The 12,713-nt window shown below is 48.2% G+C and overlaps 1 protein-coding gene across 3 annotated transcripts in view; it reads left to right on the top strand.

The window, feature by feature from the left end:
- The window catches only part of LOC146219590 (protein NLRC3-like), a 33,359-nt gene extending 25,916 nt beyond the window's left edge, over window positions 1-7,443 (top strand). For 2 of the 3 annotated variants that reach the window (XM_084694700.1, XM_084694701.1), the window contains exons 4-6: window positions 695-868; window positions 4,672-4,718; window positions 6,690-7,443. In XM_084694700.1, the coding sequence (XP_084550826.1) occupies window positions 695-868; window positions 4,672-4,718; window positions 6,690-7,225 (757 nt within the window). In that variant the 3' untranslated portion in view covers window positions 7,226-7,443. The remainder of the gene's footprint in view (window positions 1-694; window positions 869-4,671; window positions 4,719-6,689) is intronic. The other variant, XM_084694702.1, reaches the window with a different exon arrangement.
- Window positions 7,444-12,713: the final 5,270 nt, after the last annotated feature.

Raw genomic sequence — 12,713 nt, forward strand, 5'->3', positions numbered from 1 at the left:
TTCATAGACGTTGAACATTCTTTAGGCTTCAAATCAGCTGACGTCACTAAGCAACGGAGTACGCTGGGGTTGAAAAGTTACCGGACTGCTTGCGGAGTGCTACGAAAGATGTGAATCCGAGGCAAAAAGGCCACTTCCCTTGATAGCGGTCAAATATGCATAGCCAAGATCAAATATAAAAACTATTGTCAAATATTGTTCACCGCAGAACATTGGGAAGCCCCATTTAAGTGAATGGAGCATTTTACAGTATTACGAACAGCCGTGTATACACCAAGATTTCACAAAAAATTTGGTCTTGGAAATTTGGTTTAATGTCATTGAAAAGGCATGGAAAAGTCATGGAAATCCATTGGTCAAAATGTGTATGAACCCTGTATATTATAAATATCTTTTTTCTGCGTGAGAAATACAATGTGTGGCGGGACGGCGTGACAAAAGACCGAAATGAGTGACTGTCACGCTCAATGCGTGACACTTGAGAGCCCTGCTTTATGTAGCAGATGTCCTGATGTTCCATAAAACTACTAGCACCAAACTGACCACAAACCTAACCTTCCTGAACTGAGGGGAAAGGTCACTCTGTGTAATGAGGGGGAGGAGCAGCTATGACAGCACCTGCCAAACCCCTCTGTGCTGACTCACTCTGGAGGCCCAGATGGATTCTGTCCCAACATTGATCCTCTTTCTACAGGCTGTCAGGCTGTCTGGTCACAGAGGAAGGCTGTGCTTCTCTGGCCTCAGCTCTGAGGTCCAACCCCTTCCACCTGAGGGAACTGGACCTGAGCTACAATCATCCAGGAGAAAAAGGATTGAAGCTGCTCTCTGCTGGACTGGAGGATCCACACTGCAGACTGGAGAAACTCAAGTAAGGACATGTTTGTGTTTTTATATACCTCTTAATGTAATGTTGCTTAACACTGAATAGACATCTAAGTATGTTAATAGTCCTTGCATTTCATGATGATACAATTACAGACTGCATGTTTATTTAGGACAGTGGGTTAGGAAGAGAGAAACCCTATATCATCTACAATAGCCTTTAGTGCAATTATGATTATATAGCTACAATCATAATTGTATTTCCTTGGGTCTATTCCAGAAAGTGGGTTTTAAGTGAAAACAGTGAGTTAGTTAACCCTGAGATGAGGGAAACTCTGGGTTTTCTGTTCCAGAAAGAGAGGATACACAAACTCTGGTTACGTTACCACGGTAACTGATGGTAACTAACCTAACCTGCTTGCTGGTAGCTAACAAACCATGAATTTCTCCCTCTCTCCTCCCTCATGCCGAGCCTGAAGCAACTATCAGACATGGGGTGTCCTTTCCTCATCCAGGGCTCCAGACTAACTTGTTTTACTAGCAGCACTGTAGCCCCTAACTGAACATGTTGGGGGCACGGGCAGAACATGTAGGGGCCTACACATTAAATTGACCTGCAAAGCAATTATTCACATTTTCACCATTTTAAATGTATTACTGATAATGTGCTGTTGTATTTTAGTTTGCAGTAGGGCTGTGTGATATGACCCAAATCTCATATCCTGACATTGATCCTTTCATATCCCGATAACGATACATAACACGATATGGCCCATTTCCTTTCAATTCAATGAATAAATAGTTGATGTAAAATGACCATATGGAGAGGCTCTAAATTACGGCCATTTTGGTTGCATATGCTCCCGAAATGTTATCTGTGCGACCTCAAACTATACAGTATTTGGGAGTGTTGCAGACTACTTGTACATAATTCAGTGGACAGGTTCAAGTGGACACTGCACCTTTAAGGGTGCAGTGAGGTCTGGGCTACGTTGTGGGTAGCTAGCATAGACTGTATATATAATGGACGTAGTCATCATGACGTCACCCTATTGGTTTGTGAAAGCCCGTTTTGAAGCCTCGAGTTTTGCACTTCCTGGTCGCCATCTTATGTTTTTGGAGCCAGAAGTGACCATATTTGGACGAGAGGGTGAAGTCGTGGAAGGGCGAAGGATTGGTTAATATTAGGCGTCAATCATTCCCTTTGCTAGACACGAGAGACACAAAAGTGTAGATGACGTTACACACACAGTTGAATAATAACTCACGGACCCTCCCCCCTCACACATGTTGGCCAACTCTGGCAGACTCGCTCCCTCCTCCTTTTTCTACATGAAGAAAAAAGTATTTATGTTCAAATCCTAGAAATGTCAAATTCACAGGTCGCACTTGTATGAGTATTTGTAAGAGATACTCGCACCATCAAAAAAAATACATCTTGCAAAAATCCATCTTTCAGTCTAGAGCCCTGTCATCAACCCAATTGTTGTTGAAGCCGTATAACACATAAGGATGACATGAAATTTTCCATGCAGAGCTAACCTGGTATTTACTGAACATGTCCCTGTTAATCTGTGCTGTGGAGGTTGATGGACCCTCCTCAGGGTTTCCTGCAGCACTTTCCAGTTAAGGCGGCCGCCTAAGCAACACACGCCTGCCGCCTTAACCAGGGTTCTAAATTAACACCCGCCAAATGCGGGTTGAAATTCATTTTGGCGGGTGTTAATAAAAACTCACTAGCCAGTTTGGCCGGTGATACATGAGGCATTACATGAATGATACATAAGGCTCTGTTCTCGGCATGGTTCTCGGTCATTTATCCCCCTGGCAGTACTTCCTGAGTTTCCCATGAACACTGTGCCGTAATGCTACGTGATAACGTTTTATACGCCCATTGGCTGCGCGCAGTTGAAGTGAAACTGGCGCGAGAAACCGTGGAAACGAACGGAGCGTCCACCAGAAAACACAAGGAAGAAGTCAAACGAAGCATAGCGGATCATAGGAGGTAATAAGAGCTAGCTAGAGTAGTAAAGTAATGCGGCGGTGGTGAGGACAAAGTTCTGGGGGCGAGAAGAGGAACGAGGCAGGGGATGAGGATATTGATAGCACTATAGAAACGAAGAAAAGAAAATGTAATGCCAAATGGCTGACGAGTCGGGAATGGCTTGTGTTTGACAATGAAAATGTTGTCATGTTTTGTGAAGATTGACGCATGTATTCTACGCATAAGGAAAATTATGTTGCTTACTGACACAGTCTAGTGTAATGTAAATACACTGTTCTTAATAAATAGTATATTAGGTCAGTTTAATTAAAGCCTGCTTAGGACAAAACATTACTGTAAATGCATGGGCAGGAGTCAATCTCATCATGATGCGAATGGACGTTTTAGCCATTTACAATAAATCGTGTCCTTACTTAGTCATGTGTTGGTGATTTCACATACCCTTGCATCATACTTCTGTGCTTCATTTAGCTTCATTTTCTGTGTTTTTTCATGCCAACAATGTTAATAAAATTATCAAATGCATTCATTGAAACTCATAATTGTTCTTATTATCACCGGAAAGTGGAAATTTTGATTGGCTGGTAACTTTAGAAAGTTACCAGCCAAATTGGCTGGTGATCAAAAAAGTTAATTTAGAACCCTGGCCTTAACTACGTTTTCCAAAAGAAAATAAATTATTAATGCCGTGTTACTCTTTACTCTCTGTGTTACTGTTTGCTCCCTTTCATTACAAACCGCCCCTTCTCTGCAGAATGCAGTAGTCTATTGTCCCCCCCCCCCAAACCCTACCACCTTAACTAACACATTTTCTGCGGGAAACCATGCTCCTCCTTGTACTGCCCAGTCATGCTCTGTTATAAAGGAGAAGAATGTGCCAGTTGTTTTACCATTCAGTCTTTTTTCTTATCACGTCGATGTACATGTCAAACCCATAATTCCACACAAGAACCTCAAAACATGTACATGGGGAGAGAACAGTGTAGCTCAGTAGCTACCATACAGTAAGATGTATACCTCTGTAGGTCTTTCTGAATCCCTCTCTGTGGCAGCAGACAACATATCTGTATCATTCTGTGATGAAGAGCATTCTGTTCTACTGTACTGTACACATTCTTTGCAATATTTGCCTTCAGCTACTGGTCGCCCAGCGTTCTGGCTCAGAGCCAGCTCTTCTGCCTCTGTCAGAGGTGGTGCCCTCCTCTGCCTTCTTTCTGTTAGTCCACTACAAGTCCAATGTTCATATACTGAGCAGGATATTAGGTGAGACAACATCTATGTGTTAAAACAGCATTCTCACAAGTTGAGACAGCCACTGAATGATTTTGACTTGGTTTAATCCTGTCAAACATGATTAAAACCATCATGTGTCTGGTAGGCCTAAGCAAAATATGCCCTACCTGTTTGAACTGATTTGATATTTCATTTTCAGCTGCTGCCAAGTGTGTTTTGTGCCCATAGGATTGTTCCACCACTTGTTCAGCTGTAGTAAGACGTGTGTCAAATAAATAGACTGACCAATTGTCTGTCTTTTGCTGTTGCAGTTGTTGTTTATCTTTCAGAAAATGTTTTCATACTCGCCTGCACACATGAGAATTCCTAATTCCAGTGAATTAGTATTAAATGAACTCAGATCAGCTTTTCTGGAGGAAAAGTTATCGGTAACTCTCTACTTCCCATCTCAGGGTTCATCAAGTCAGAGTTCAGGGTTAGGCTCAGAGTTTGTAAAACCTGCTTTCTGGAATACATCTCTGATGATAAACATAGAAACAACATGTTTACTTTAGTCACTTAGCAACAAGTGAGGTGTCATTTCCTCATCATTCCTCTGCTTCTCCCTACAGTGTGGATCATGGTGGAGAGTGCAGGATCAAACCTGGTCTTAGGAAATGTGAGTATTGACTGCTACTTAGTTCGAGTACACAGGGTCCAGTGTTTCCCACAGATTAGAAAGCTATTTGTGGCGGGGGGTGGGCGGGGGTTTCATAATTCCTTCGTTAATAATTTGTTTCCCAGAACTTTATTATATTAAATATCAAATCAAATCAAATCAAATTTATTTGTATAGCCCTTTTTACACGCAAGCATGTCACAGAGGGCTTCACATACGCCCATAGAACTGCCCCTCAACCAACCTAAACCCTCAAGGAAGACAAGGAAAAACTCCCAGAAAAACTCCCAACGGGAGAAAAAATGGAAGAAACCTTGGGAGGAGCAATTCAGAGAGGGATCCCCTCCTCCAGAGACGGTTGGCAAGAGAGAGGAGCAGAACACAAGCTAAACATAGTCATACAGTGTCAATGGGTTTTAAAACACCAAAAATCCATTGTTCGGCTTTATAGACGTTGGATGGGACCTGGAAACTCGCTGTTGACCGTCATGGAGGCTGGTTTCCGGTTGACGACCTGGTCCAGCGTTGGTAGACCGACGACCAGGCAGGTCCTGACAGCTCAGACCCCCCACACCACAAGGGATGTGTGGGGGGGACAGAGAGGAGAACAGGGATTAGAGAATGCCAGGAGCAGCTAACAGTTTCAGTCGTAATAGAATGAGATCCCCACCGGTCAAGTGTGGACTAGTGCAGCAATTTAACAAAGCTAAGAGGGTATGTGATGCAGCCCCACACACCAAGACAGCGACAGCCCCCCTTGGTTGGAACATGAAATCTGTTCCAGGGGAAACAACTCTAAAATAGGTTATATTTATACGAATAAGGATGAAAACAACCAGCCCCCCGTTGTCTCCAACTAGTAAACTATAACAATTAAAATATACAGCAACGGAACTATTACAGTAACAATATACAATAACAGGTTTACTTTATTTGTAGCATTTAAATGGGCAGTGTGAACATAAGCTAAAATTACAATTTAAAAGTTACATGTGATACACACATAGGCAAACGCACACCCCAGGTTTACATAGAAAGTACACACATTTAACAATCATAGGATTGACTAAACAGGAACGTTTTTAATCTAGTTTTAAATGTCGAAACAGTATCAGCCTCCCTAATTGAGACAGGTAATTTGTTCCAGAGAAGAGGTGCTCTATATGAGAACGCCCTACCTCCAGCAGTTTTTTTCTTAATTTTGGGTATTACCAAATATGAATCCAAATGATTTAGACCTTCACAAAATCAACAACAACGCACAAATAATTTCTGCATATGCAGGTAGCCACGCTAGTGCTAAATAACTATTTAACTGGTCGGCTCCATGACGCCGGGTAAGTAGCTTAGCTAGCCTGGCCTGTGCATTTTTGACAGAGATACGGAGGGAGAGCAGGGAAAATAAAGTGTACATTTACATTTCTTCATTTATCAAGACGCTTTTATCCAAAGCGACTTCCAAGAGAGAGGTTTACAAAAGAGCACAGGTCACTAATCATAAACAACAATAAAAAACATTGTGAACATCGGACATGTGAAAAACATTGCCCCAAAAACATTGTAGGGAGCCAAAACATGAAGCCTACATTTTGAAAAGCAAATAAGTGCCAATGGGAAGAACCAGAAGAGCATGTAGTTAAACAAGTTTCAATGAAACAACATGAACCTCAAAAGTGCAAAAGTGTACCTGTAGAAAAGCAACAAGAATAGAATTCACAGCGAGTACAATAAGTTAAATCAGTTACAACAAACCAACAAGAGCAACAAGTCCCTCAATAAGAGTCATTGTGTCCCTGGAGGAAACTCACATTAGGTCCAGCAAACCGTTCCTAAGTACCGTAGTACAGGAGTAGATAAGGGAGGTAGGGGGGGGGGGGGGAGAGAAGGAAAGGAGAAGGGCAGGAAGAGGGAGACATTCTAATGTGAATGATGATGATCAGTAATATATTGTGTCTTGGTCTCCCCCATCAGATGCCTGTGAGCTCACACTGGACTCAAACACAGCATACAGAAACCTCTCTCTGTCTGAGGAGAACAGAAAGGTGACATGTAGGGAAGAGAAGCAGCCGTATCCTGATCACCCAGAGAGATTTGAGAACCATCGACAGGTGCTGTGTAGAGAGGGTCTGTCTGGGTGCTGTTACTGGGAGGTAGAATGGAGTGGATGGAGGGTTTATATAGCAGTGACATATAAAGGAATCAGCAGGAGAGGAGTGGGTGATGACTGTAGGCTTGGATTCAATAACAAGTCCTGGAGTCTGGAGTGTTATGGTAACACTTACTGTGCCAGGCACAATAATAAGAGCACTGTCATACGTGCCCCCCTCTCCAGCTCCCACAGAGTAGGAGTGTATCTGGACTGGCCGGCCGGCACTCTGTCCTTCTACAAAGTCTCCTCTGACACACTGACCCACCTGCACACATTCCACAGCACATTCACTGAGCCACTCTATCCTGGGTTCAGGGTTTATCCTGACTCCTCAGTGTCCCTGTGTCAGGTAGAATAGCCCACACACACTCACACACTGTGCTCACATAGATGTGATTGAAGGTTGAACTGTATACAGTTGTAATTGATATCCCAGAGTGTTTGTAAATATTGGTGTGTGTTGAATGTTTGGTTTTCATTGTTGACAAACAACAATCCTGTCTTTGATCTCAGTTCCACTGAATGTGATGAACTAAATAGTGTCTGTCTAAATAAGGAGAAATAAAGATGTTTTATACAGGATGATAGAAGGCATGCTGTGTTCGTTGGACCCAGTGGTCCTACACACACACATACACACACCCAGACACACAATGTTAACACTACATTTAGGACCAGTAATGGGACACTATTACCCACTTGAATATACACTGTGTGTGTCTAGTGTGATCCCCTCTCCCCCTGACCTCCTCTCTACCACCACCTCCTCTCTACCACCACCTCCTCTCTACCACCACCTCCTCTCTACCCCCACCTCCTCTCTACCCCCACCTCCTCTCTACCACCACCTCCTCTCTACCACCACCTCCTCTCTACCACCACCTCCTCTCTACCACCACCTCCTCTCTACCACCACCTCCTCTCTACCCACCACCTCCTCTCTACCACCACCTCCTCTCTACCACCACCTCCTCTCTACCACCACCTCCTCTCTACCCACCACCTCCTCTCTACCACCACCTCCTCTCTACCCACCCACTAACTCACTGTGAGTGATAAAGGGAAAGAGGGGGGGGGTCTAACTGACTGTGGCCCTCATGGCGCAGTTTACGCTGCGTCTGTTTATGCGAGTTCGGTAATAGCGCCCGCTATGCTTCCTCATTTTGCGTAATATTTATCAAACCTGACACTCATCAGGCAATCAGCGCATACTCCGATACCCAAGTGCGCCCTGTTTGTAAATGGCCTGCATCGCTAAGTCAGTCTTTGTGAACAATTAACGCCTGGAACGGGCGCAAACGTCTTGATAAATGAGGCCCTCAGTGTCTAGTGTGACCCCCCCCCCTTCTCTCCCCCCACCTCCTCTCTCTCCACCCTCATTATCTACTCTCTCCCCCCATCTCCTCTCCCCTGATATGACATTTTAGGTTGTGTAAAATGAATGTTTTAATATGAATTAGAAGCTTCTGTGTTCATTACTAGGAGACACACCACTCTCTCTCTCTCCCTTTATAGTATCTTCTGTAAATGAATAATATGTTTATCATTTAGTCTGAGATCAAGTCATGTTTAACTATGTCATATCTCATTGTATTTAGTTATGAAGGTGTGTTTATGCTGGTCACAGGAAATTGTACTTCTAATTGTGGAATGTTGCTCCTAAGTCAAGACCACAAACCAGTTGATGGATACAGGGAAGAGATGGTTAACCGGTGTGACCTCTGACCTTGGTGTAAACTGTTCAGTGTAAGGAGAAAACACATGTGAAGTTGATCGTCTGAGGAAGTGATCAGTTCTTTGTGGAGGTTTTGTTTTAAAATGTGTGTCTGATCGAGGAAGAGGAGTTTGGCAGACTGGGAACAGACTGTTGGTTAGCACGCTTTGTTGCAGTTTGGTCCAATTCATCAATTGTAATATTACGTAATAAAGGCATTTCATACTTTTAATGAGTTATTCAGCATTTTTCTACAATATGGGTACATCAAGTTTTGATGGTGGTTGTGTCCGAAAAGAATTCATGTGATTTGAAAGATGTTGTCAATGAATGCATTTTGTGCCTAAGCAATGAAAATGTATCCACAGTTTAGCTCCATGTATGAAGAGTTTTGAAAATGTGACTTAAGTAATGTAAAATAGGTCCTAGCGATTGTATAACAAAATTACTGTAAGCAATCTGTCCATCTGTTGATTGGCTGATGAGCTTCAACAGAGCAATAGTCAGATCACACAGCTGACTGAGTGGACTTGATTGGAGGGTTAGAGGCTGAGCTAATGATACCTGATGAGAGAGGGGAGGGAAGGAGAGGAGGAGAACGGCCTCCTCTGTTGATCCATTAGGAGAGGATGAGGGCGAGAGAGAAGGACGAGTGGGACTGAGGATGACAAGCAGGAGGAGAGAGAGAGAGAGTGGAGGAGGAGGAGGAGAGAGGGGGTAGGGGTGCCATGTCCCAGTCAGAGAGGGACAGGGCAAGAGAGGAGGACAGTTCCCTGGACCACGGTTCATCAGGGGAGTTTAGGGGGTTTGAGTGATACTGGGAGGGCGGGCCTGGGGGTGGGACCAGTGGTGGGGGGCATAGGGGGGAGGGAAGGGGGGCTGGTGTGTTTGATACGTCCTCCTCTAGGGAGAAAGGGGGCAGCATCAACATCCTGAGATGATTCCATACTGGGTAGTGGAGCGGAGGGTTGGGGTGGCACGGGGGCAGATTTCTGGGCATGGGGGCCAGGAGTAGGGTGGAGGTCGGGGGGAGGGAGTGGAGGACTGGGCTCTGAGTGGCCCCCACCCCCCGGTGCTTCTGCTCCGTGGACAAACTCCCCACCAAGGGGGAGAAGAGGTGGAAAGGGGGAGGCGGGGGGGGAAGGGAAGGGGAGAGTGAGGGACAGATGGGAACAGGAGTCCAGGGGGGGGCCTTGTGCTCCTGCAGCCAGCACCCCCACAGCCTCCCTCCTGCGTCCTCCTCCACCCCCCCTCTCACAGGAGGAGCTGCTGCCCCCCAAGCCCCAGCCGGGTCAGGCCAAGTCAGGCAGCCAGTCCACCTCAGCCCTCCCCCTCTCTGGCCCCCCCAGCCTTTGTCCCAGTCCACCGTCTGCTCCCCCTCTCTCTCCCGGTCCCCATCCCTCCCCCCTCCGGCCAGAGCCAAGCTCCAGTACCAGAGACTGCGCTCCGTGCCCCAGTCCTGGAGGTTCAGTTCCCCCCCGCTTGCCCCCCAAAGCCAAGAGCCTCCAGCCTGGAGAGGGAGGTACGACGGGGGGAGACGAGAGAGGGAGACACACGAGCCGTCAGCCCCACCCACAACCTGGCAACAGGAAGTAAGGACACCCACTCCTCTACTGAGACCACCGCCGCCCTGGAGACCGTGTACCATGACCCGGCGGCCGTTGCTACGGGAACAGAGACGGAGAGTCGAGCTGTTTGGTGTCTGCTGGTGAGAGCAGCATGGTGATAAGCAGGTCTTAGGGGTGTTTCAGTGTGTGTGTGTGCATGTTCCATTGTGTGTCTGTGTATGTTTTAGTTGGTGTGTATGTGTGGTCTCCTCTGTATGTCGGAGCTCAGACATTTATACCCACAAGTCTAGTGTTGCAGTAACTACAACCACTACACCACCTGCATGCTGGATCCTCCTTCCTGCAGGCAGCATCACCCCCCCGGGCTATCAGCAGGAAGTACAGGAAGTCTCTGCAGTCTTGAAACCGTCCTCACCCCCCCATGACAGCTGCTGGGAGGACGTCCAGGGGCGACGGACACATGGATCAGGTCCTGCTGTGTGCTGCTGGAGGGGCATCAGCACCCACACACTCTCCCATGTCCACACCTTCCATCACTGGCCTGACACGGGGGAACTGGGAGCTTGTTGGGCTCCCCAGGAGCTGGAGGGGACCATCTCACAGGAGACCCTCCACGAGGCCATAACCTATCTGCTGGTTACCATCTACCCTCAGCAACAAGGTCCCTCCACCCTCCTGTGTCCACATGGACAGTGGAGCCATCCAGCCCACTTCCACCTGCCTTGGCCCCACACCAACTGTTTGTGCCCTGCAGGCCCCACCTGGGAGAACGGGACCCCCAGGCCGTCACCTCCCAACCTGCCACTCTGCCACCAGGGACCCTCTCTCATGGGGGACAGGCCCCCTCGACCCGGGGGGTCTCTACGGAGGAACAGGGGCGCCGTGTGGAGGTCGCTGACTCAGAGGAACCAATGGACACGGACCACCAACCGTCAGGGGAAATGTCCTCCTCCGATCGTCCCCTCTGCCCCCCATGACGAGCCCCCCGTGGTGGAGGCAGTGGACTGGAGTGACATCGACCATCTGGAGGGTGCTGTGTGAGCAGAACCAACACGGACCACACGGCACCTGTCACAGTGAGCCCCTCAACCAATCATCACCTCTACGTACTGCAGTGGACCTGTCACAGTGAGCCCCTCAACCAATCATCACCTCTACCTACTGCAGTGGACCTGTCCCAGTGAGCCCCTCAACCAATCATCACCTCTACCTACTGCAGTGGACCTGTCCCAGTGAGCCCCTCAACCAATCATCACCTCTACCTACTCCTGTGGACCTGTCCCAGTGAGCCCCTCAACCAATCATCACCTCTACCTACTGCAGTGGACCTGTCCCAGTGAGCCCCTCAACCAATCATCACCTCTACCTACTGCAGTGGACCTGTCCCAGTGAGCCCCTCAACCAATCATCACCTCTACCTACTCCTGTGGACCTGTCTGAGTGAGCGTGTGGCAGGATCTTGACGAATCAGAGCCCCCAGATCCCGCCCTCCTGCCCCCCACGGCTACGCCCCCGTGGTTGAGTCTCTAAACATGACTGTGTAATCCATGACTGACAACATGTTGTCTGTATGTTCCAGGTACTGTGTGCGTCAGAGGGGGAGGACCATCCTGCAGCAGAGCTGGCTCTCTGCTCCTGGTCCAGCCTTGCTGCCCAGCCTCTCCCTGCAGCAGGGCTGGCTCTCTGCTCCTGGACCAGCCTTGCTGCCCAGCCTCTCCCTGCTGCAGGGCTGGCTCTCTGCTCCTGGACCAGCCTTGCTGCCCAGCCTCTCCCTGCTGCAGGGCTGGCTCTCTGCTCCTGGACCAGCCTTGCTGCCCAGCCTCTCCCTGCAGCAGGGCTGGCTCTCTGCTCCTGGACCAGCCTTGCTGCCCAGCCTCTCCCTGCAGCAGGGCTGGCTCTCTGCTCCTGGACCAGCCTTGCTGCCCAGCCTCTCCCTGCTGCCAGGCCGCTCCACCAGCACCTGGAGGGACACCAGCAGCTCTTCCTCTGTGTGATGCAGCAGGACCAGCAGCACGCCAGGCTACCCAGCAAGGACGGCCCAGCCCTGCAGCCCCCACTGCCATGCCTATCCTGCAGCCCCCACTGCCATGCCTATCCTGCAGCCCCCACTGCCATGCCTATCCTGCAGCCTCCACTGCCATGCCTATCCTGCAGTCCCCCTCACAAGGTGCCAAAGGGGTAGGATGTCTCACAAGTCGTGTTATGACATGCTGGGGAAGACTATGCCTTCATCTATTCTTATAGTAGCAGAGTTAACAGTGTGTGGTCTCTTCTCTGTGGGTCATTTACAGGTGTCTTGGTGTGCTCGTCTCTCAGTGTTTAGGGCAGCAGAGACCCCTGACTTCCCAGGTGCTGCAGGTCAAGGTGATGAAGGTCATCAAGCCTCCTTGAAGCCTGCAGCACCAGGTGATGAAGGTCATCAAGCCCTCCCTGAAGCCTGCAGCACCAGGGGATGAAGGTCATCAAGCCCTCCCTGAAGCCTGCAGCACCAGGGGATGAAGGTCATCAAGCCCTCCCTGAAGTCTGCAGCACCAGGTGATGAAGGTCATCAAGCCTCCCTGAAG

The sequence above is a fragment of the Hypomesus nipponensis genome, chromosome 28 (genome assembly GCF_054491055.1).
Source record: "Hypomesus nipponensis isolate SF chromosome 28, ASM5449105v1, whole genome shotgun sequence".
In the NCBI taxonomy this organism is placed as follows: Eukaryota; Metazoa; Chordata; class Actinopteri; order Osmeriformes; family Osmeridae; genus Hypomesus; species Hypomesus nipponensis.